Source organism: Opisthocomus hoazin, chromosome 4, assembly GCF_030867145.1.
Source record: "Opisthocomus hoazin isolate bOpiHoa1 chromosome 4, bOpiHoa1.hap1, whole genome shotgun sequence".
NCBI lineage: Eukaryota > Metazoa > Chordata > Aves > Opisthocomiformes > Opisthocomidae > Opisthocomus > Opisthocomus hoazin.
Window position 1 is genome coordinate 76,510,543 of NC_134417.1, and position 24,864 is coordinate 76,535,406.

A 24,864-nucleotide genomic window follows, 5' to 3' on the forward strand; every position below is an offset into this window, starting at 1 on the left:
TTTAATGATGGTAGAATCACATATACAATGCAGGACACATTTTTTTGACAAAAATATGCATATGACAAGGGTACAAATTACAATGTCTGCTCACCAATTTCTTGATTCCTCCATGTTGCCTTACTGTCCTTCGTGCTCCTTTAAATCTAGCAACATTAGCAATTGTTTCAGCTGCCAAACATTTCAGATCTTTATCTGGAGAGTCCAATATTTTCACCATGATCTGTAAGCCTCCCAGATCTGCAATTGCATGTCTGATCTGTGTATTTTGACTAATTTCCTTCAGGATTTTTAATGAACCAATCTAAATAATGGAAGGTAACAGAAGTTCAACATTATTTAAGTATACATAAACAGAAAAATTATTTAAAATGCTGGGTTATTGAAAACATTTTATCTTATAAATGGAATCAGAAGAACAAAACTGAAAGTCAAAGAATTTGATTTTTTCCTAAAAATCCTTGAACTCAAGAAAATACAGAAATGAGAAAAGAAATAAATTCTCTTTATACTCTATAAATTCAAAAATTGAAAAAATATTCTAGTAGAAAAGGCATATTCATGGCTCTATTCGACAAAGCTACTTACCTGACATTTAATTTCTTCTGTATCAAGTAAATTAATTAACACTTCAAGACATCCAACGTCTCTGATGGCCAGCTGACAAGTTTCTTGAGCCAGATTGAAATCTCTCATTGAACACAATGCGATTACAGTAGCTGTTGGATTAGCTCTCTAAAATAAAGTAAATAATTAACAAAATGTGTGAAGTGCATTTAATATAAAAATCTCTTCTACTAGTAGTACTAATGAAGAAACATGTTAAATTATTTTGATTCTATGATGTTAAATAACACAGACATAGTAAGAAATTAAATTCTTCATAAAGTCTGCAAATGGCATATAGATTGAAATGAGAGTGAATAGCACAGGTGACAAATTACTGATATGGGTTCCTGTGAATGGGCTAGCAAATCAGGCAGTCGATTATTGTGAGTTTTGTATGAGTGCATGCTGATAGCAAAAGAACACACAGTGAAGATGCAGATATTTCAGAGAAGCTATCTGCATTCTTTGCATTGATGTTCACTCTGGAAGAAATCAAAGAGATTCCAACTGGAATCTTCCATTATAGAATCATAGAAAGTTTTGGGTCGGAAGGGACCCCTAGAGGTCATCTAGTCCAACCCGCCCGCAGCGAGCAGGGACACTGCTAACAAGATCAGGTTGCTCAGAGCCCTGTCCAGCCTGGTCTTGAATGTTTCCAGGGATGGAGCCTCCACTACCTCTCTGGGCAACCTGTTCCAGTGTTTCACAACCCTCATTGTAAAGAATTTCTTCCTTAATTTTAAGCCTACAGCTACCGGTTTTCCCAGGCGGTCTCCCATCCAAGTACTAACCGTGCCCGATCCTGCTTAGCTTCCGAGATGGGGAGTTCTCAGGGTGGTATGGCCATAGGCCACTATGGAGGTCATTTCAGAGGATTTTTCTGAAACTGAAGTCACTGTAGAAAGTTTTTATAAAAAAATCCTGACATTGTGAACAACGATAAATTGCCATTATTAGATAGTATTCAACTAAGATATAAAGCAAATGGGGTAAAATATTTGATTCAGTGGAAGTGGCATGTATCCTCTTGATTCAAACTGCCCTGTTACTAACGTCCTAGGAAACAACGAAAGTGATGTCAACTTTGAAAAGAGTTCAAGGCTTATCCAAGGCCTTTTAGCCAAATCTCTGTGCTGGACAAACTGGTAGATTGCAATAAAGAACAGAATTAGCAGACAGCTCTCTGAATACGATATTCTTGCAACAATATGATATACTTAGCATCACCATGGATCTGTTAAGAGAAGTCCTACCTTACAAAACTTACCAGGCTTGAGGCAGTGGTGATCTAGTTGATATGTCTAACTGGACTCCTTCAGGATTTTGAAAAAGTCCCTCCCTGATACCTTTTAAAGAAACTAAACCACTATATTATAAGAGGAAAGGTCATTGCATGGATTGAAAAGAATGACTAAAAGATAGAAACTGGGGACAAGAGCACATAGTCAGTTTAATAAAGGGATGTGATTTAGGGGAGCTCCATGGATGTGTGTTTAAGTTGCACAATTCAACATACTCGTAAACACGGAAAAACAGAAAGGACTACTTATGTGACAAAGTTTGTTGATGATATCATGATTCAGGGTCAGTTGTGACAAAATGCTGAAGAACTTACTAAGAGGGCAATAAAATTGCAAATGACAAAATGAGAAGCCCATCAGAAGAAAAAATCCTAACTCTGCAGATAAAATGATAGGTTTTCAGCTAACCATTAAAAATTAGAAATGATATCATGGGGTTAGGGTAGATGGCAATCGAAAAACAAATGGAATATTAGGACTTATTTGGAAAGGAATAGTGAACAAAGAGTGTCACTATACCACTGTATAAATCCATGGTTCACATTCACCCTAAAATCTTCATGCAGTTCCACAGCCTCAGTTTCAGGAAGGTTACTACAGCACTGGAAAAGTTTCAGAGAAGAGCAGCAAAGATAATTCAAGGTTTTTTCAGCCTACAAGAAGGATGCCTGAAGAGGTCTACAATGATAGGGATGGCATTGAGCAGGATAGATGAGGATTGACTTTCCAATGTCTCTTTTAATGCAGATATAATCTCTTATAATAATGAGGTATATAATATAATAGGATTCAGGTTAAAAAGAAATAAAGTGAGTTGTTTCTTGAAATGCGGCAACAGACTAGTGGACCTAGTTATGAAAACATTTTGTGAAAGCTAAAAGATTTCATTGAAGGTCTGTAAAAACATAATTATCTCATTCAATTCTCAACTTCCTGAGCTAAAAACAAGTGAGGGCTTGGAGAGTATTAGAAAGCTGTGTGTCTGCCCTGTTCTTACTTCGCCCTGGGCATTCATTTAGGGTCCTGGGTTTCTTTTGCCTTGGTAAAATATAAACAGAGTTTCACACTACTATAAATTAGGCAGTCGAGTTTCCCACATTTGTGGAAATCAGAGGTCAGGACATCTGGAGTGCAAAAGATGAGCTTTAACCACAGAAAACTGCCGATTATCGTGTCTCCCCTCCTGTTGCAGTCAGGTTATTGGGATACATTGTCTTTTGATCTACCCAATACAGTTTCTTTTATGTCTAAATTTAAGGTCATACACTTACAAATAATGAAAACAGGATATAGCTCAATATAGGAGTTCTGTCCTGGAAATCAGAGCATACAAAAAGACTTGGGATATTGAACATGAATTTGAGATTACAGTGTAACATTTGATTAAAAGGATGAATTTTGGGATGTATAAGTGAAAGTACTGAAGAGGACATAACTATTATCTCTTTTTAGGCACTTGTGCAACTACTGCTGAAATTGTGTCTAATTTTCCTTTTCACAGTTCTAGAAGGCAAGGGAAAATATGGAGATGATTCAGAGAAGAGAAATAAAAACAATCAAAGGCCTGGAAAATAGTTGCATTAAGACAGACATGAGAAGCACTATTCAGCTTATTTAAAAGTTAATCAAGGTATGGTTTATTCATAGTGAATAAATAAATCTATGAGGAAGAGAAATGTGATCACAGAGAGCTCTACAGTCTAGCACAGAGGTTTGACGAGCCGAAGTTAAAGGTACTAAAATTTAGACCATGCGTAAAGTGCAAGTTCTCCATTGTGTGGTTAATTATCCTTTGGAAGAAATTACTCAGAGTGATGATAAGTTTCCAGCAGTGGCAATTTTTCAGTCAAGATTGCATGTCTTTCTAAAAGATAAGCTCCATTTCAGTCACAGCTACTCGAATAAAAGCACAAAACAGATCAAAGAATGCACCCTGTGGTATGCAGAAAGTTAAACCATATGATAACAATGGATTCTTTTGAACTTATAATATAGATTTACTATTAATCATATCAGGTATGAACCCAGCTGCACAGAAATTAGGAGTGCTGAGCTACTATGTAGCGGCAACAGAAGCTGGAGTGCATGAGCAATGCCAACTGGTGCTAATATGGAAGTTACAACTCAGAGCACACAGTAAATCAAACTATACTATCCACCTCCCACATGCCTCTGAATTCCAGGGAAGCTTTGGCTCTCATCCAGATCTGAACTATGCTGCCCAAGCCCATCGTTTTCAAAGTACACTTTTGAAACTGTAAAGGACTTTGAGCCAACCCTTTCCAGAGGAAAATATTTTGCTCAACTGTGTGTATCACACTGAAATACACAATATTGAAAAACTGAGTAATCTTTGCTAATAAACAAGTAGGTCTAACAAAAACATATCATTTTGCAGCATATGTCTTAAATGTAAACGTTAACATTAAGACAAACACAGAAAAAAGTCTTCAAATTTAACATGCTCTTCAACAGATACCATAAATGTAGTAGAGCATCACAAGTGAGAAAATACATCCAAAAGGAATATGAGAAAAATACTTGACAAAGTTTCAGATCAGTAATTTACATCAGACAAAACACTTCTGCTAATCAATGAAGTGATTAGCATCACTAAGGATGGAGTTTCATAGCTAATTTCTATGTAAATTATTGTAACAACAGATATCCACAGAACTTCCCCACATTAGACTGTTTAAATATAAAGGTAATTTTTTAACCTCTGTAACATATAGTGTCCTAAAGGAAGAGTCTCAATTTTTTTCATTTTACCTTCTTATAATCTTCATCATTATCATCTCGACTTCAGAAGAAAATGAAACATGTCTAGCTTTAAGAACATATTTTGATATATTTTGTAAAATATGTCCTAAGGAATAAAATATCACAGCAATTTCTCAAATATTTTCCTAGAGAAATCAGTTTAACCACACATATCAAAGTCTAAACGATTTTTAAAAAAACCTGTAAGATACAATCCCAGAACTACACAGAATATTCTGTAGCTCAAAAGGACACACAGCTGTCCTTTTAAGAAGTTTGTGGTCTTTTCATATAGCTTAGACTTTGAGATTTACTTTATTTTGTATTATAAAAATTTTGCAACTGGTGTTTAAAGAGAAAACATTGTTTTATTATTTTACATGAATGTAAGAAGTATACTGCTAACCCGACAAGCAAAGTCTCTTCTTTTGAGGAGTCCTTCTCCTGCAGTGAAACTACATTTACACACAACGTAGTAATTAGAAAGTCACTTATCTTACATGCATAATGGTTGGCATATGACATTTAATATGGAGCAGGTTTTTAAAAAATAAACAACTTATAATTCTCTTACATTAAATAAAAAATAGAACTGTATATAAAATATAGACATATCTTTTATTTTTTTGGCTTCAAAAATGCACATACCACTTCAATTGTTTTTAAAGTAAAACCACAACAAAATATTTTTCATATGTGCTGAAGCATCAGTTCTACGAAATAAGAAATATTACTGATGGTTTCAACAATTATTTTCTGTTTCTTGAAGTTATCATTAAATTTAGTTTTGCAGTACTTACATCATAGATTTTAACATGCATGGAAATAGTTACTTCTCCATTAAGTTGACAGAAAATCTGCATCATGTTTTTATACCATCTGAAATTGGATATGCTCGATGCAAAATAAACTCTACTGGCAGATCAACAATCAATTTTAAAGCTTGAAATTAAACACAGCTTTATTTAAAAATGTGCCTCTCTTCGTATACAGTATAACGTATATATCCACAAATTAAATGAAAATAGAACAGTATCACTACTACACTATCAGTAAAACATCTTCTGTGCAATGTATGTATAACACTTCTAATATGACACTCAGAGCTTACAACTGAGAATTACAGAACTGTAAGGTAGCAAAGCTTGTCTTCTGTTTTTAATTTTAAGGTGTTTAACAGACCACTTTTATAATACAATAATTCACAGATTAATCTAGTTAAAATTTTTAATGTACATATAAAAAGCTGTTTTAGATGATGATAAGACTGTACACAAATTTGGTTTCTGTGAGTCCAATCTCACCTTCTGTGATGGGAGGAAGAAAAGAAAAAGATAGGAGATCCTGCCCATAAAATTTCTCCATTACAGTAGGGCAGGGTGCGGAGCCTGTCTTGATATTCTTTCCACAACTGAAAAGGGCATTTGAGGAATGGTGAAAGCTATAGCAGTGTCATGCAAAGGTTGCTGAAGTATCTTTTCATTCTTCAAAACATAAATCAAGATTTAATGTAAAAAGGATTAGCCCAGATAGTTTGACTGCCTTCATAATATAGGTCATTACACTTTCACCTATTTCTGTTTGTGTACCACAAAAACTAGCATCTCACTAACGCATACTTTGCATCTGTCTGGGCCATGACTTCAGTCTTGATTTAAAGATGTCAAGAAATGGGAATTCTAAAGGCTAACCATCTTTACTGTTAAAATAATGAGCTTGCCTGACTTCACCACTTCTTTTCAATGTATTTGGAAAATTTGGGCACTAGAACAAGACTCACTGCCTCCAAAATCAGTCTTACCAGTGCTGTATAACAAGGTCACCTTACTTCCCTAAGCCTACACACTGCTCCTGATTATAAAAAAGAGCATTCATTGTCTTTGCCACAGACATACTGAGCAACTGTTCAGTTGCTTGCATGCTAACTTTTAAGATTTTTAGAGTAACTCTTTCCAGAAGACAGCCTCTCCACTGTACAGGCACGTTCTGAATTTTGTGTTCTCATCTACTTAATTTTGCACCTGGGCATTGTGAAGCACATTCAATCTGAATGGAGACACCCTGCCAAGCAATTCAGATCTGCCTTTGAGAGCCTGCCCTGTTATTGCACATACTTCGCCATTTCTGGTTTTCAAGAGTGACTTCATATTCACACACAGAACTCTGACAGAACTGTTGAACAGTGCTAGGTTTAGTCACCACTATACTAGAAACATCCTTATTCGGTGATGTTTCTCCAAGTATGACTGTATACACTGGTTAGTCCATTCTGAAGGCACAGCAAGACGCATAAACATTTGGCTCCATCCAGGACCCCTTTTCACTGGCTTGTTTAATGTCCTATCTTTCTCCATTTAAAAATTCTGTGGCCTTCAGAAATTCGTCATTAGGATGTTGCGGAATGCTGGACTCTGCTTCTGAAGTATTCAAGTACTTTCTGACATCTTCTGACAGAAACGCATTCAAATACAGCATGCCTCTCCTCCGCTCCAGTGGTCAAAGATCTCAAGTAATGGTGGCTCCTCAACAACAGAAAAATGTAGAAAATAGCTACCTACTCAGCTGCTGGTGCTAATGTTTGTTAAAATTAGTATTTAAGGTCATCCTAGGGCCTCTTAAGCCACAAGAGAGTTCCAGTGGTGAAAAGAAAACAAAATTAGCAGCAGGGATGTATTTTAATACTCTTAGGCATTTCACTTTTTTCTCTGTAAGTTTATTAAATGAATTTTACAGTGAAAAGAACTGGCAAAGGTGGATTTGTGCTTATTTTTCAGCCATTACCTCCTAAAGCAGCTGAAATCATCTTGTTTCCAAACGTAAGTCAGGGCATTTGAAGGCTGGTTGCCCAGCACATTGCACAGGTAGAGGAATGTTTGTAAATGCCAGTGTATCCAATAGCAATTAAATAAAAGCTAGTAGGAGGCCAGAAATTCTTCCATTGTTGTTATGTAAATTCAGGAAACCTGAAGGCATGATGTTATGGGAAAGGAGCAAACAGGAAGTTCAGAAGAGTCATCAGTGCCTTAAAAGAACTACATGAAGAGTACAAAAGCAAAAATCTCATTGAGGGTGAAGAACAGGAAGTGTAGAAAGAGATTAATCAGGCAAAATCATGAGCTCTTCAGTTGGCTGAAACTCAGGAAGCATACAGAGACTGAGAACAAGATCAAATAACTAAGAATAAAAACAAAAGAATAACACAAGCATATAAGGACACAAACCAAAATAAAACTACCAAGGGACAAACAAGTTGAAACCACCATTTTGTTTGATACTTCCACGATAATCAAGAGGAAGAAAACTGTTAGTCGAAATCCAGCTTTCGACAAATGCAACCAAGAAGGCCAAAAGCATTAATGGGTCTTTTTTATGCATTAGTCTTTACTATGCTTTAGCAATGTACACTTAATGTCAGTGATGATGTAGTAAACACTGTTTATGCTACGGACATAGATAACTTTGATGTTTTCATACCAGCTGAACTTCATGGAATCCGCTCTACAGTGCTGAGAGAACTGGCTGATGTCAAAGATATTAGTTGGCAGAACCGCAGAAAAAATCTGGTGTTCACAACGGAATACAGCATAGGTATTACCTATCAATATCACAACGTTCTCAGAAATAAAAGCAAACTTTACAGAGAGGCTTATAACGAGATTTGTAACCTGTAAGATAGGAGAAATCATCCTTTTCAGTGTGGCACTGATAAAACCACAGTTTAAGTACCACATCCTTTCTAGGTATCATACTTCAGAAAAGACACTGAACAACTTGACAAAGACCATAGAAGGACAGCAAAGCATCTCAAAAGTACGATCTACACAGAAAAACTGAAGGAACTGGAGCTATTTACCTAGAGATAAAGAGAATAACAAGGGAGTTTAAAGAACAGCTATACAGTCATCTGTTGTCCAGGTCCATTGTGGGTAGGACATGAAATAATGAAGTTAAATCACATCAGGACTGATTTATGCTAGTTATTAGAAAAGCATTTTTAATGGCAAGAATATTTGAATTTTGGAATATATTGCTTACCGCAGTTATAAAATCTCCATCACAGGATAGAAAAGTTAAAGAAATATTTGTCCAGAAGACACACACAGAATTGATGCTGTTTTGGAGGCAAGCAGATGGATGAAATGACCTCCTGAATCCTGCTCTAGCCCTATATTCTATTATTTATTTTTGTCAACTTTTATTAGCATGAAATTTTGTAAGTATTAAATGGTTTTGATTAGATATTTCCTTCTCTTCTTTAAAAAAAAAGATGATTGACCCAAAATAGATAATAAGATCATAGATACAGATAATAGGTAATAAAATATACAGGCTTAAGATTTCAATATCACATTTCCCACCCTAATTAAAACCCTTCCTAGCAAATATAAAGCTTTAAATTTTGAAACTATGATCTTAGTTCAGTAGACTGGGACTGAAAGATACAAAATTTCCTCATCTCTGGAAAGTGTAAACTCTGCTAGAGTTTTTGCAGATGATCGGCCAGCAGGAGGAAATCTCAGCTTTTCAGATAGCTGAGACTGTACAGGAGACCTATGGAATACCTAACCTGGACAGTCCACTTTATGGCATGCATTACCCTGTTCCTTTTGCTTGAACCCTCTGACATCATCTGTGGCATAATTATGCCACTTTGACTGATCTTCCTACAGCAAAGACCTATATCAGAGTTCAGAATTGTCACAATTAACACCAGAGAAAGGATGGTTTTACGGGAAAGGCACCATATCTGGACTCAGGAAACCAGTGGTTCCTGTGTTCTTTTACAAAATTCCTGCCTGCTACTGGCCAGATACCTTTTCCCAGTATCTTTGTTCCCCACTTTCAAGTGAAATCTAAAGGCATTATTGGAGCACAAGTAATAAAAATACTAACAAGACTATGAAGAAGATGATTCCAAATGTGTTGCCCAATTTGTAATAAAACGCACATATATGCATGGGAAAAATATAAACATTACAATAAAGTTATAGTGCATTTCAGTTTCCTGAGAAAAAGCAAGATTAAATAAAATGAAAATTATACAGCTTTTGGCTCACAAACATCTCTATAAATATGGTACCTATTTGGAGTTTATTAATTTATTTAATTTGGATTTGGATTTAGAGTGAATATGAGTGAATGTGACTAGAAAATGAAATATTGCTTTACTTTGCATGGCAATGTCAATTTGTTGGGGTTTTTTTCTGTTTAGACCTATGGCTGAAACTTATTTTGCCATAGTAAAAATTCATTTTATTTAACTGTATTAAGTAAGTCCTGGATAGATACCTTAATGTGTATGTGTGTGACAGTATGCCTATGACTAACAGGAAAGAAAAATGCTGCTTGTGGGCAGTTTTGTCATTCTTATGCATAATAACACCCTGCTTTTGATTATGAATATATATAATCTGAATTGCAATTACAATGTACTTGAACAAATTAGGACTGAACATACTAAGTCAATGTATTTTTAGAAAATACTGAACAAACAAAAATTTTCTTATGTGATATCCAAAAGAAAGTAGGTCAAATTATAGAAATATTTATTGTCATACCAGAAATTATTTAATTAAAATTCATTAACAGAATGAAAAAAATCCTAGAACAAAAACATTGTTTAGCTGGAATACCAGCCCAAAAAATTATTAAAATATTGCCATTTTTATAAAAGAAGAAGGCAAAAATAAATAGTAAAATATAAAATAGAATTCTTCATTCACACTTTTGTGACTTCTTGATTTTCTGTTGAATTTGACTCTCTCAAATCACAGACTATTTTGTAATTTTCTGCCGGAAAATAAAATTCAAATAAATTTTGATAAAGCTTAATGAAATACTGAGTACTGCAGCATAACATGCTTCAGCAAGGCAATTTTTCTATGCTAGTGAGCCTCTAAATGCTCAGTTTTGTTTTGGTTTAAATACTAGTTCCAATGTTTCATTTCAGTTTATAAAACATACAAGCTGCAACTTGTTAAGAGATGAGTTATGGACAAGTATAACTGAGTTATGGAATAATTCCCTGCCCCATTTCCTGAATCTTCTGGCATTCTTTGGCTACAGCTTGGCAGTATGTAAACCATACAGATTAATATAACTAAAGCCAGTGGAAAATCACAGGCATCATAAAATCACAAAATCACAAAATCCATAATGTTGACATTGGACTAAAACCATGCACAGAAGTTGCAGTTTTAGTTGCAGATTAATACCTTGACCCCGACCCTTCACAGTGGCAGAAGTGACATATACTTTATGACCCAGACACAGTGAATTTAAATTGTCACTATATTTTATGAAATTGAAAAGAAATGAGTTTCTAAACAAAAGAATAAGTCTATTATTTTCAGAGTGAACCATAAGGGTTTGTTAGGCAAGTGGTGATTCCCTCTTGAGAAGTCTCCCAAGACATGCATGTATTCCGTTAGCTTTCCTTTTCTGATTCACAATAATTGGATTCTACTACAGATGAGGTAAGAGTCAATGTAGTTTATGCACAAACATATGAACTTTTACTTTAGTGGACTAGGAATAGTAGAATGTTTTTCCCGGTACCTTCTCAATCCTCAAACTTGGAGAGAAGTGAAATGCTGACCCAAAAACCACAGAAAACCTGGCCAAGGTAATATATAATATCTTAACAGTGCAAGTTTATCTTCTGCTCATTTGTGAAATTTTCATTTTAGGAGTGTATTTGTTCTCCGGTTGCATCTGAACTATTCTGTAAAGACAACAGACTACGCTCTTTTCAATCCTAGATAAATTTTGGGAGAAAAAGTTTGTAATGTGGGCAACAAACCCACAATCCCATTGTGATTTCTAGATCAGATCACTGCAAAGGGTGTTAATTTGGGATTTAATCTAACTGATCCACTAAAAATTACTATTACTACAAAACGTCACCATTCAAGAGAATGTGTGAGCACTGAGGCCATTCTGAATTTAGGTCTTGTTTAGGTTTTAGCTACCACAGGCCACCTGTAGTACCTTTGGTAGCCGTACCAGAGTTCAGACTTCAGCTCATCTGGCAAAGTGGCTTGAGGTAACTGTATTTACAATAAGTCTTAGATTGTCTCCAACTCACACCATAGTCTCCCACTGACACTCCGGCATGAATGAACTCAGCTTCAGCAGCCATGCTAGACTTCTCTGCCCACCATGACAGGCTCTTTTAGAATATGCACATTGCTTTATTTAATGCACAAACCATGATCTTCCACCATTCTTTGTAAGAGAAGCCACTCTCCTTGGTACCACCTTAGCTCTCTACCAGTACACTGCCACTATCACCAACACAGACAGAGACCCTGAAAAGGTGATTTGCATCAGCATCCTTGATGACAGGACCATGGTTTTGAAAGTGACAGGCCACACATTTCTTCAGCCTAAACTGAAGGAAGATTGCTCACTTGTTTGTTTGGATCATGACATACTGTATCTTGGTCACTGTCCTGCCCTCTCCTCGCTTTCAGAAGAGGTTGCTCTGGAGAACAGAGACTTACACACTTGGTGAGTTGTTCCATTCAACACTCTCTGGTATTGATTTGCAAAGCTTTCTGCATGCCTACATCTGTGGCCAAAAGGCCAGACAAGTCCCTATAAAACTGGTCATGCTAACTTCTACCATCAAGTAATGAATCATTTTGGGATGTGAACTCCATTGCCACAGTAACTGCATTAGTAGTGTGCAGCATCATCATACATGTACTCAGCCTGCCGGATGAGCATGAGAAACATGGCCAATACCACTCACAGCTTGACAAAACATTTTCAGCTGTGTGGTTGAAGAAAATATTCATATTCCATCTTGCTGCCTGCTCTAAAGGGATAGTAACTATGTACATAAAAAGACTAGCCTCTTTGTAATAACCCAGAGCCTGGAGGATCATCGTGGACACTGAGATAGGATATAATGAGTGTGTGCACCACACCAAAGTCTTCAGCATTTGTGTCTTCTTCAGGCATAGAAGACATCAATGCTGGCAGTATACCTGTATTGTTGGTAAGCCTGAATACCCTATACTGTCGTGAGTCTGTAGTGTCTATAAAAACAATACAATGCCTTCAGCTCTTGAAGGCTGATTAGAGTTATGTCCAGACATTTCATCCTGAGATGACTGATTATGTAGAAGTATCTGGATATTTTGTGTCCTGAACAGATCTGGTTGCAGACTTGAAAACTTCTGCAAGGCCAGCAAAGAGCCCTTTTATCAAGCTTAAGGCAAGCAGGCCATGGCATTCAGGACTAACTCTATGCAATATAAAATTGCTGCTGTCCTATATTGTCCTGTTGCAAGTGGGCTGTCTCCTCAAATGTAAACATTTGAGCCCAGTCACCTGCGCACATTGTTTTTTGTATACTCTTCCACCTGATGTTGGTCTTCATCCACTTTCTTTCCTCCAATTCTGCCTTCAGTGTCTGGCTGAAGTCATATATGATGGTACACGAATCACAAGCCCTAAGACAAACTTACCCTACACTAATCTTCAACAGCCTTCAAAATGTCCCTTTGGCATGAGAAGTAAACATTTAGGGCCCATGGTGTCCCTGAGCTAAGCTTCTTTCCCAATTCCCTCCCATCCATAAAGATGCCCTTTATGCTGCCTGTGCAATCTCCCTCCTAAAAGATACCAACTAGCTAAATGATACTAACTAAACAAAATATGTTCTTCCAGGAAAACTGCTAAATATAGCTAAATTTGTTTTGCAAGAAAAACAAGCAAACAAGCTCTCAGATGTATTATGTGTCAATACAGATAGGTGAGAACAGCTAGTTGGGCTAATATAGACCAAAGTAACTCAGAAGGCCAAGATATAAAACTGATTCTTGGTAAAGAGAAAAAAAATGCTGTTTCTCAAAGAACAGTAAGTAAGCAGCTTAGATTCATATGATTCCTCCAAGAAAGGACATATGAATGTTTTAGTGACTAGAAGGCACATAAGGTCCTTCTCATCTGTGTAGAAAATATTGGATTTTTTACTTTGCTTTTCTCATTGCTCAGTCAACATTAAGCTCAGTCAGATTTCACAAAATCGCCACATGTTGCCTGTTCTTCGGACAGCTAATTCTTACAAATTCCTTCCAAATCTTTATTTACTCCTGCTTTTCTCCAGAATCCAGATAGTGTCTCTCTTTGTTCACTAACATAGTGTCAGAAGAACTGTTCTAAAAATGTGACAATACTTTGCAGCCCACTCCCTGAAGAGCCCCAAAGACAGTGCAGCATATGGTGATAAGAAGGTAAAGAGCTGTACAAAGCCAGTAGGTCTGGTCTACTGAAACCCTTCTGAAGAACTAGAAGCAGACAAACCTACAGGATGCTGATCACAAGCCTACTGTCTATGTAAACAAAGCTCAAGTACAGTCACCAAGCTGGCTAGGCCAAAGTTAGAGCATAGGTATATAGCAGATACCTGGACAAGTTTGAGAAGCAGGCACGTGTGAACCTCATGAGGTTCAACAAGGTCACGTGCAAGGTCCTGTACATGGGTTGGGGCAACCCCCAGTATCAATACAGGATGGGGCATGAAGGGCTTGAGAGCAGCCCTACCAAGAAAGACTTGGGGGTACTGGTGGATGAAAAGATGGACATGAGCTGGCAATGTGCGCTCACAGCCCAGAAGGCCAGCTGTATCCTGGGCTGCATCAAGAGAAGCGTGACCAGCAGGTCAAGGGAGGTGATTCTGCCTCTCTACTCTGCTCTGATGAGAACCTACCTGGAGCTCTGGAGTCCCCAGCACAGGAAACACATGGACCTGTTGGACAGGGTCCAGAGAAGGGCCACAAAAATGATCAGAGGGATGGAACACATCCCTGAAAACATTCAAGGTCAGGTTGAATGGGGCTCTGAGCAACCTAATCTAGTTGAAGATGTTCCTGTTCATTGCAGAGGAGGTTGGACTAGATGACCTTTAAAGGTCCATTCCAACCCAAACTATTCTGTGATTCTATGCCCATCAATTAATTCTCCCATTAACTGAGGACTGTCAAGTAGTTCCTAAGGCTGTTACCAAAAAGGCGGATCTTTACAAAACACTCCAAGGAAAAAAGGCCAGAAAGCATGGAAACCCCTATTTCCAAATACCCAAAGAATGTGGAATAAGAGTAGGCCTTCAGAAATCTGCTTACATTACACTCACTGATGACTTCAAATTCACAAGACTGTGGGGATGGGAATCATCTCTCTAAATTCACTAATCTACAGACATCCTACATTCCTAATAATTAAGACCGAGTCATCTACAGCCACCCTACATTCAAGTCAACAACGAAGTTGAAAACGTGATCCATCTCACTCTGAATTAGATGCTTAAAATATCAGATGAATCACATCCTAAAAATGGCTGTTATTTCCACTGATCATAAAGCTAGCCTTGAATGCCCAGCTCAGCTACACATATCTACTCTGCTTACATTTAGAGCTAGGTGAGATGAACCCCAATCTAGGTATAGCCTTTTATGTCTTAGCACTAGAGTAAGTACATAGCCCCCTCTCTGCCTTTGGCCACTTCATCTAAGCAAAATAAAGCATATATATTTTTAAAAAGAACATGCAGAAATTAGCAGGAAATGAGGACTGAATGAGAAAAAGAAAAGGGTCTAGGATTAAATTAACTAAAACCCCCTACACAAACAGCACTACTGTTTTGTAATTTAACATTGATACTTTAAATTCTGACTGTAGACTTGGAGATGTGACATGTGCTGCCCATAATACAGATTTACTACTGACTTTGTGTGACAGTGTCAGACCTGCCTAAGCAATTTTGATTTTGCCTAGCACTTGGCTCAAAAAGAGAATAAAAGCCTTAATGTTATTACAGATATTTTATTTTTATGGCTCCAACTCATTTGGGAAACCAGTGGAAGTGAATCTGTGGAGAAAAGTTAATGAGGTTGAACTAGGAAGGACCTGTGCCTGTATAGACTACTGGTGAGCTAGCACGCTGCTGAAGTTTCATAAGCATTGAGCAGACAGAAAAGACAGTGTGATTTGAAACCAGCCAAAAAAAGATTTTGCAAATAAACCCAAAATTATACCAATAGCTTATGAAAAACTAAGAGAAAAATGTTCTCTGGAGAAATAAAACAAACTTCAAAACTCAGCTTAGTGAGAGCATAGGAAAACTAAACACAGACAAAGATACGGCTGAAGCACAGGCATGCTTCTGAAATAGCTGTGTGTATAGTAAGCTGTGATTAAACTGAGCCTAGATCCAATGTGGAACACTTAAAACCAACGATGAATTATGTTCTCGCTTCTTAAAACTCTTGGTAGCTTTCAGTCACAATCATGTTCTAATTCCTTAAGAAAGCCAACAATTTGATTATCTTAAAAATTGTAAAACTGTAAGTCAAACTGAGAGAGCTGTGGCAATTTACAGTTATTTTAGATGTACAGTAGTTACGCTGTCAAAAGGTAGTTCATTAATTTAATTACCTGCTTCTACAATAGAACACAAACCTGCAGTGAGAATCAAACACCAGTTATTTTACATTTTCCTCAGCCCTTCATTTTTGACATATCATCTCTTCTTTCTTGTTTTCTGTCGAATTCTACCTTTTTTTACCTTTTTTTTCTTATATTTTTATCTTGTCTTTCATCTAATCAGCTATGAAACTCTTAGGAATGGGTGACCCTCTGGACATTAATTAAACCTCCACTACACAGAAATTCATCAGAGTTGGTGTTAATGGTCAAAAATCAACTGGCTGTTATGAATTTTATATGTCTCTTGTGATGAGGAATGATTGTTTGTACAGTATTTTGAGGAGAGAGCAATGCAAGTGCTTCAGAGTTGCCAATTATAACAATAATTTGAGAGTTCATGATTTGCCAATATTTCCTACCCAGTAAATTTATCATAAAAAGGTTTCTTTTTCATGATCAGCACTGGCTAGGTTGTTAAAAAATACACATCTTAACTTCAAAATGCATTTTTCCCACAATTTAATCCTTTTTTTTTCAGTAATCACATTCTTTACTGAAATTTAAAAAAAAAATCTTGGCTAAAACTGGAAGACGGGAACAAGAGATGTTCATGAACAGCAGAGAAGAGAGTGATATGAAGAGATTACTTTCCAAGGCTGACAGGTTAGCCAAACATGTGCCTAGAAACACTAGCAGGTGGCACATGATTATGTCTCATACATTTGGTATTTTCTGAAAAACAACAGTCTACCACTTAGCCAAACTACAGCAGAATTTATTTTTCATCTTGATTTTTCAGTTCAGTTGCATAAGCTCCTTCTATTACCCCACCATATACTTTCATAAGAGAAAAGTTTTATTGTTGGACACTCGACTAATAAGGTTAGATAAAGTATCTGCAAAGTTAGCCAGTCCTGAAAAGCCAGTGGCAAAATTATTTTATATACAAAAACATTTTACGTGCATTTATATATACTTCCTCTGTACTTAGTAGCTAAAATATGATCTCAGGCAAGTTTTGCTAACGTGATATTAAAAAGAAAAAAACAGTTAACTCTGATCCACAGATTGTGGAAAAAATAATGTACTGTGCAATATATTTCCTGCATAGATTAGATACTTTTACTCCTGTTATTAGATTCTAATATTTGCCTCTATTCCACATCTAGGGCCAGATTTCAAGATTACAGACAAATTTCTTTGATAATTTTGCACACAAAATAATTTCTAAGTTTGTTACATGTCTGACCAAATGCATAACTTCTATGTTAATCATCTAAGTATCCAATTATAGTTGTAAAGTTCTACCCACCAGTAACTCTTCCAGGGAAAATGGAAGCAGAGTCAAGAAACAGAGAGTTCCTCAGAATTTGTATTTGCAGTTCTCTGTGTAGTTCGTTGTTCAGGGATAGCCATAAACACCAGAGATTTTAGACTTTTTCTATGACTACTACAAAACTTTTGAGCAGTATTACAGTGTGTAAAATAAGTAAACAAAATAAATGGTACTCTACTGGGTACACTGTAACACTAATACTACTTATTCTTGTCTTACAAAATTTAAAGTTACTTTATGTGTAGTTTCACTTTCAATGAATTAGTACCGAAAGACCCATTTTATTCCTTAGGCTAATATGTTTGTGTCTCTTTTGAGTTTCTGCATTTTAGAATAAAACAGAATAATAACTTTTCTGCTAATCCCAAAATACAATTGATTTCTTAATCCATGCATAGTTTAGGAAGCTGATTTAAATTTTTATAATGAGTACTACTGTGATCTTAATAATTTGGAACAATTTCAATACTGTTGTAACTTAGGAAAGCTATACTCTTCCATTATGTAATTAAAAAATACTGTGTCTATCCTCTATTTCATACACATTTTGAGAAAAATCTACAAGCCCCACCAATGTCTTCGCAAATGCCATAAATTTTCATTGGTTCATATGAAAGAGTTGCTGTATATACCACCTATTAAACCACAGGAGGGTTGGGACTGCTAAAAAATTGTCATTTGCACAAGAAAGTAACAATTTCTTTTGAAAGGCTGGATGTTTGCTATCAGAAAATATTATGAGGAAAATACCTATTTTTCAGATATCTAAAAATTTAGACAGATATGACAAGTCTCATCTTAGAGATAAACTGTGACTGACTTTATGCATACCAGGGAAGTGCGCAAGCAGTTGTTGACTGCCTCCTTCTTCCTCCTCCAAGCAGAGAAATGTCACATTGCATACCTTGTATATAGAGTGCAAAAGAACTCCCTGCACACACACAGCTGCCATTTAAGATTTGGTGCTCAAATGTTCTGAAACAGGGTCCCTGTTTCTGTAATAGTTTGGACTTTCCTTGTCTGCATTGCTATCTGTCATGCATACATGGCTTTCCTGCACCCTGGTTTGCCCCAGGCCCCCGAAGTCCAGCCTCCAGATGTCTCCCTGTCTTTTCCTGGGGAATAAAACTATCCCATACTGTCTATCAACAGTATCTACATGAACGTCTCATTTCAGATTCTGCATCTTAGCTCCAGGCAGAGCCTCCCTGCATCTTTTCACTGTCTATTTAACTTTCTGCATTTCTAACTTGTACCTTTCTTCCCCAAGAATGCCAGTGCCTTCCACGTACAAACAGCTCAGCTGGAAATCCACTATTCCTTCCTGCAAGCCAACACACAGCTGCATTTTCCTAACTGATAAAGTTGAGCTTCCTGAGAAGAGGAAATGAACTCTGCCTGTGGTGCAGCTGCCACACTACATCCTCCTGGCTCAGCTCAGCTCGAGCTGCAAAGGGGAAGCAGAAGTCATGGGCAGTAGGTCTTGCCCAGCCAATACTCACTGCAACACACACCCCGTAAGAACCAGACCCATAGCTTTGATCTCTTAAGACTTTCATTTCCTTGACCCAATTGCCTAGAAATAAGCAAAGACTTTTAGAGGGAGTTGGACAGAAAGAAAAGGGAGAAGGCAAAGACCAGAAGGAATATTCCTGTACATTCCTGCCTCCCTGGTCTGTTTGCCATCTTTATGCAATGTAAGCCCTATACAGAGGGGCCTCCTGCCAGCTACAGAAATATTGCTCAAATGCAACAGTCTTCCAAAGGTCCTGCCAAAGTGCAGCTGTGGAGCAGACCTGAATACACCCAGTGCATCCTGCAGTTCTTTCAACCTTTTCCTTGTCCAGTCAAGGAGATTTCCCTCATCCATGTGACAGATGTCCTTCCTTCCCAGCCATCCACTGCAATGGAGCACCAGCACACATGGGTACCCAGGAGCTGGTGCTCAAGGCCATACCCAGTGTACATCCACCCTAGCTCCTGTGCAGCACCACAGCCTTTCTCCAGCTCCTGGACCTGGCACAAGATGCAAACAGCTGGGGAGAAACAGCAGGTTTGTCCACCTATGCTTCCAAAGTAGAAAAAAACCACACTGCTGTTCTATGAATGAGGTAGTTTGAACTGCAGCAATTCAAAACGGGTACGAAATTAGCGGATATTTTACATGAAGTGTGCAACTTGACTGGTTTCACTAGTGTACCGCTGAAGTATAGCCAAAAGTAGAATGACTTTCTGGGTAAGAAACTGAAGGAAGAATTCTGTAACTGATACGGTCCTGCAGAAATCTATCCAGAGCTCACCCTGGCATAGGTGTACACATAAATTACACCCTTACAGGGAACCAAAACTGAACAGCACAAGGGCTTAAGGGATTAAAGACTTATTCTAGAGATTGGAGTTACTCCTGGCGCAGTCACCAGCCCAATTCATCTCTCAACATCTCAATTTTACCTTAAAACTGGCAATAATCAGGGCTTAATGGCAAGCAGCACAAAGCATTGTGCCCAGCAATCACCTTTTTTTTCTCTTCCTTTTTTTTTTTCCAGTGAACAGCCCCAGTTCTGCCACAGAGAAGATTCTGCATTTCTACCTGATGTTCCTCATTTCTAGTAAAAAGATCATTGTAAAATGTGACCACTTCACCCTATTCCTAAAACTTTTTACATATAAAATGTAGTCCTTCCCCTAGAAATGTAATACTTCAGAAGTACTACTTTAACAAATAATGTGAGATCTGAAGCACGCTCTCCTGAGTTAATCTCACCGTGAACATCAGAGCGCTTTATTCCAATTTTATCTCCTCTATCTCCAAAGATGCCTAACGCGATGTGATCACCAAGCTCACTGCTCTGTTTTCGCTGCCTGTTCTTAAGTCAATGGGGAGACATGGCAAGAGCACACATGCTGTGCCTTCTGTTCCACAGCCCTGGGAAGCTTGAAGGTAGGACAAGGAGCCAGACCACAGAGGCAGCTGCTTCCCAGTGGAGCAATTCCAACATGGATGCTCTTTCCCAGAAAGGAGGGGGAATGGAGAAGGGCAAAAAGTCAGAAGGGAGTTTCCCCTGCACTGGAAATTTCTCTACATGAAGAGGTATCCAAATACGTAGTCTACAGGCACAATTCACAGGATCTGGCAAGTTTGCTTTATACAGGTAGCAACCACCTTTTTAAGTTTCAACAACAATCTAACATTGATATAAAAACTAGGCATTTTTCTGGTTTTACAAAAGTTTTGCATTTGCAATTAATCTTTTGTAGAGTCTTGCTGAGCTCTGATTCATCTACTTTAGCAGACATTCAAAAAATGATTCCACATACAGATTTTTATATTTTCTAACTTGGTATCTCAAACTTCTATTATTTAAGGCATTTTATTACATTTTTAAGATGTGCAAACAATGTATACAACCTTTAAAGACACACAAACGCTCTCAAATTTGTGCCTCTATATATATATGCTTGTAGATACTTAAATATTGCAGTCACAAATTTATTTTTCCTTATGTTGCATGTGTCATGAGCACTTGCCTACATGAACAATAAGAATGCCAAAAAATCTCCTAAGTCTGGCCAGAAGTGCAATATTTATGCTGAATTAAAATTAATTCCATGTGCAAGCTAAAGTAGCACTCCATCAATAAAAATTTCAACCACTGTCTGTGGTATGGCACTGCGGCATCTCTTTTCAGCTTTATCTGACACTAGGGATTTCTTGCTTTACGTAGCTAAGAATCAACAGAGAACTATTCTCTCTTCTAGTACTTTGTTTAATTTATATCTATCTAATTTAAAGAACTATTGGTATCTATCTAATTTAAAGAACTATTGGAAGACTCGGGTGTGTATGCATACATAAACGAGTATACATTTGAATTTTCATAACAAAATATCTTCACATTATGGAATTTTGTATTATAAACAGTTCCTAACAGGTACTCACAATTTGATCAGAAATGCTGCCCTTTCTTTTTCTAGTTCTGAGCCATTAAGTAATTTTGCTTGTTGACAGTTGGAACAAAATATACCCATTTCTAAAACAGAGGAGCATGAAAAATATATTTTTCTATTTGCCATTCTCACTCTTTGTTAAGAATGGTTTCATGCAAGCATAGATATGATTCAGTATTCAATCAAGTCCAATACTAAAATCTAAACATGACTACATGAAGCATCTAGAGAGGAAAGGGAGCTTGAGAATTATGTAAAGAGGAGAGAGGAGCCTTGTCAGTAGAGAGGGTGGCTCATAAATGAGCTAATGAAAAGATTTCTGGGAGTTCATCAACAGTAATGAATTTTCAAGTATCCTCTCCAGGAGGATCTTGGGTCCTCGCTAAAATGTAGCATGGTTATTTCTCTGAGCTCTCAGAGAAGTACAAAGAGGTGGTCCATAAGACAGACAGAAGCAAGCTATCAGTAGACTGAAAGATTCGAAAACAACACGTTGAACTGTAATTATATGACAACAGAAACAATCATATCATGCAAAATGTCTATACAGTGTGTTTAGCATTAGCAGATAGCTGCACAAGTTACATGCTGAATGTGACACCAAATTACACTTGCAAACGGTTATTTTAGCATAGCCAAAATGACGAGAATATTATAAAGAGGTCCAACCTAGAAAACGTAAGGCAAAGAGAATTGCAGAGAGACTTGTATTATCCACGCTTTTCTGTGTCTCTGGCTACAAACTCTAGCATAGGTCCCACATACAGGAACTGAGAATAAGCAGTGTGAGTGCAATAAAAACTGTTTAAAAGACTAAGTTACTCTTCTACAATGGTTAAAGGACTAGAAGGAGCCAAAGCTCTGTGTATTCCTCACAAGTATTTCTGCTGTATCAAATGCCAGCACCACCATTTTATCAGTCAGATGTGTACACTCTGTAGCTTTACTCAAAAAACCAAATAAACCAGAGCTTTTATTAGTAACTTACAGTACATAAATTCCAGTACAAACTTGTAAAGTAATTTCTCCTGAGGGAAAAACATAGAGTTTTCCAGAATAGTAGAGGGTTGTTGGTTATTTTATGTGTTTCAGACATACACAGAATTCTAAACGTCTATATTAATAGGTTCCAAAAAATTTTCAACAAGTCTGTGTAAAAAACTTTTTTTGTTGTTTTGGAGGATGCCTGTTTATCATACATTTTCTTGTCCACTAGCAGCATCTATCCAGTCACAAGACCATGTTAGAATTACTTCAGTCATGCATTAATCATAGTTGATGAAAGACTTTAGGCAAGTATTCAGTTTTAATAAAACTCTTGAAAGTTACTATGCACATAAAGAAATCTTTTGGAAAGTTTCACCCAAAAAAGCAAAACAGAAACTCAATAATTAATAAAGAAATTATACCATCTTAAGTTTTAACTAACACTGAACAGATGGTTTAATCTAAGGGTCTATACAAGCCAAGAACAGCAGATTAAAAAAAATGCAGGAAAAATGGGTGTACAACAGGAAAGTCCACAGTTCTAGGATTTGAACTTACTACATAGCAAGGCTATCCTAAAATATACGGAAGGTGGAAAGGATGAGGAGCTGGCCTGGTGTCCTCAGATGTAGAAGGTAAAAAGTTGCTTTTTTTAAAATAAAATTTATCAATGCTTCTTATTTACCTTTAAATATTTTGCAAGTTTCTGAATTCCCCAGTATTCTGATGGCAAATCGGTGATTCCTTCCTGATGACGTACAGGTTGTTCTTCATCTTCCTCAGTGTCCGAGGAACTTTCACTGACGTCTTCAAACCTGCCTGAGGTTTTACTAAAAATAAACAAACAACATCACCCATTTTAAACAGCTATAAACTAAAATGAACAAGCACATTTTAAACAGGTATGACAACACTGCCTAACAACAGAATAAGGAAAATATAAATGACATTGTCAAATACTAAGTATGGTGATAACTACTGTAGATATGAAAAATCAAAATTTAAAAATTGAAGGAAGAAAAATACGTAACCCATACCATTTTGAAGCTGGTTGTATTTTAACAGATTCAGAACCAATGCCATGGGCTTTCTTTTTGATTTTCAGAGACATACTATTACTTCCTCCTTCTTCTTCAGCATCTTTTTTTGTGGCCTTGTCACTAAAATACTTGTTTTTATTAAAAAAAAAATTGTTATATATACATAGAATGAAAAAGCTATGGTTGGACACATATTATGTCAGTACATATAAGCTTATGAACCTGCACAATAAACTGCATTAAACAGAAAGCATGCTGTGTCTTAAGTGACTCATTTTGCTTTAATAAAATAGTGGAATATTAGAAAAATTATATTATGCTGACCTGTATGTGATACAAGAACAAAGAATGAGTATATGCAGACAGACCACAGGTCCATTTATCCTAGGATACCATCTCCAACCATGACCAATAGCAGCTATCTAGGTAACAGTAGAAGAACAATGGAAGAAGACGGAAATTATTTTTTCCAGAATATTCTTCAGCAAATTGTGATTCAGGGAACTCCTGATGATCCCTGCATTAACAGTTTTGGATGGACATCTCTTCCATGAATGTGTCTGGTTGCTTTTTGAACTCACATAAACAAATGGCCTCTACCACCCTGTTGCAAAGAATTTTAGAGCTTAGCCATGGGCTCTATGCAGAAGTCTCTCGCTTTGTTCTGAACTGGTCTCACTGGCTCATTTTCATCTGATGCCCTTCATTCTTGTATTGGAATGGACAGTGACTATCTGTTCCTTATTTACCGTATCCAGTCATGATTTTTTGTATCAGTCTTATTGTCCCCTGGTCATCTTTTTTCCTGGCACAAGAGCTCTGGTCTGCCTAGTTCTTCCACACACTGACTGAGCTGTTCCATAGCTTTGATCATGCTGAATACAATATATCTTGCTTTCCTCATATTCCAAGAAGATTCCTAGGCCTAGCTGGGCACAGTGTCTTGTGCTTTTTTATCCCTAACTAACAATGATGTTGTGAAAACGAAATGTTCTTTTGAGCCTGGGCTGGTCATACTATCACAGTCACAACAATAAAAGAGAATACCACTCATGATTTCAGCCAATTTCACTACATATAGATTCTAACAATGACTGAGGAAAAAGATAAGCTCTTGCCTCTGGAAAACCACATTTTTTTTTTTAACTGATGCTTGTAGGTCACATCCAAAATCACTTCAACTGTTTCTTGCAACATGTCAAATTGGCAGACTTGAGAAGATACTGACATTTTTTTGTAGGATCACAATCAAAGCCTTTCCTTCAGACATTCTTCTTCCTCCATTAACACAAAATCAGGAAACTTGATATCAGAATGGAGTTCTGATTTCAGAAGACATACCCAACAATATCCAATATACATATACTCTATTTTTGGGTGTCCAAACTTTGAGATAATCTCATTAGTGAAGACTGCTGCTAAGCAGAGCTAGAAAAGTGCCTCA

General features: G+C 36.9%; 1 protein-coding gene and 1 pseudogene across 1 annotated transcript in view; both read right to left on the reverse strand.

Annotated features, from left to right (window-relative positions):
- Positions 1–24,864, reverse strand: part of ODAD2 (outer dynein arm docking complex subunit 2) — a 90,854-nt gene that overhangs the window by 56,214 nt on the left and 9,776 nt on the right. The window contains 4 exon segments of the mRNA XM_075417486.1: positions 95–304; positions 589–735; positions 23,066–23,210; positions 23,418–23,548. Of these exon segments, the coding sequence (XP_075273601.1) occupies positions 95–304; positions 589–735; positions 23,066–23,210; positions 23,418–23,548 (633 nt within the window).
- LOC142361261 (5S ribosomal RNA) lies at positions 1,352–1,460 on the reverse strand (annotated as a pseudogene).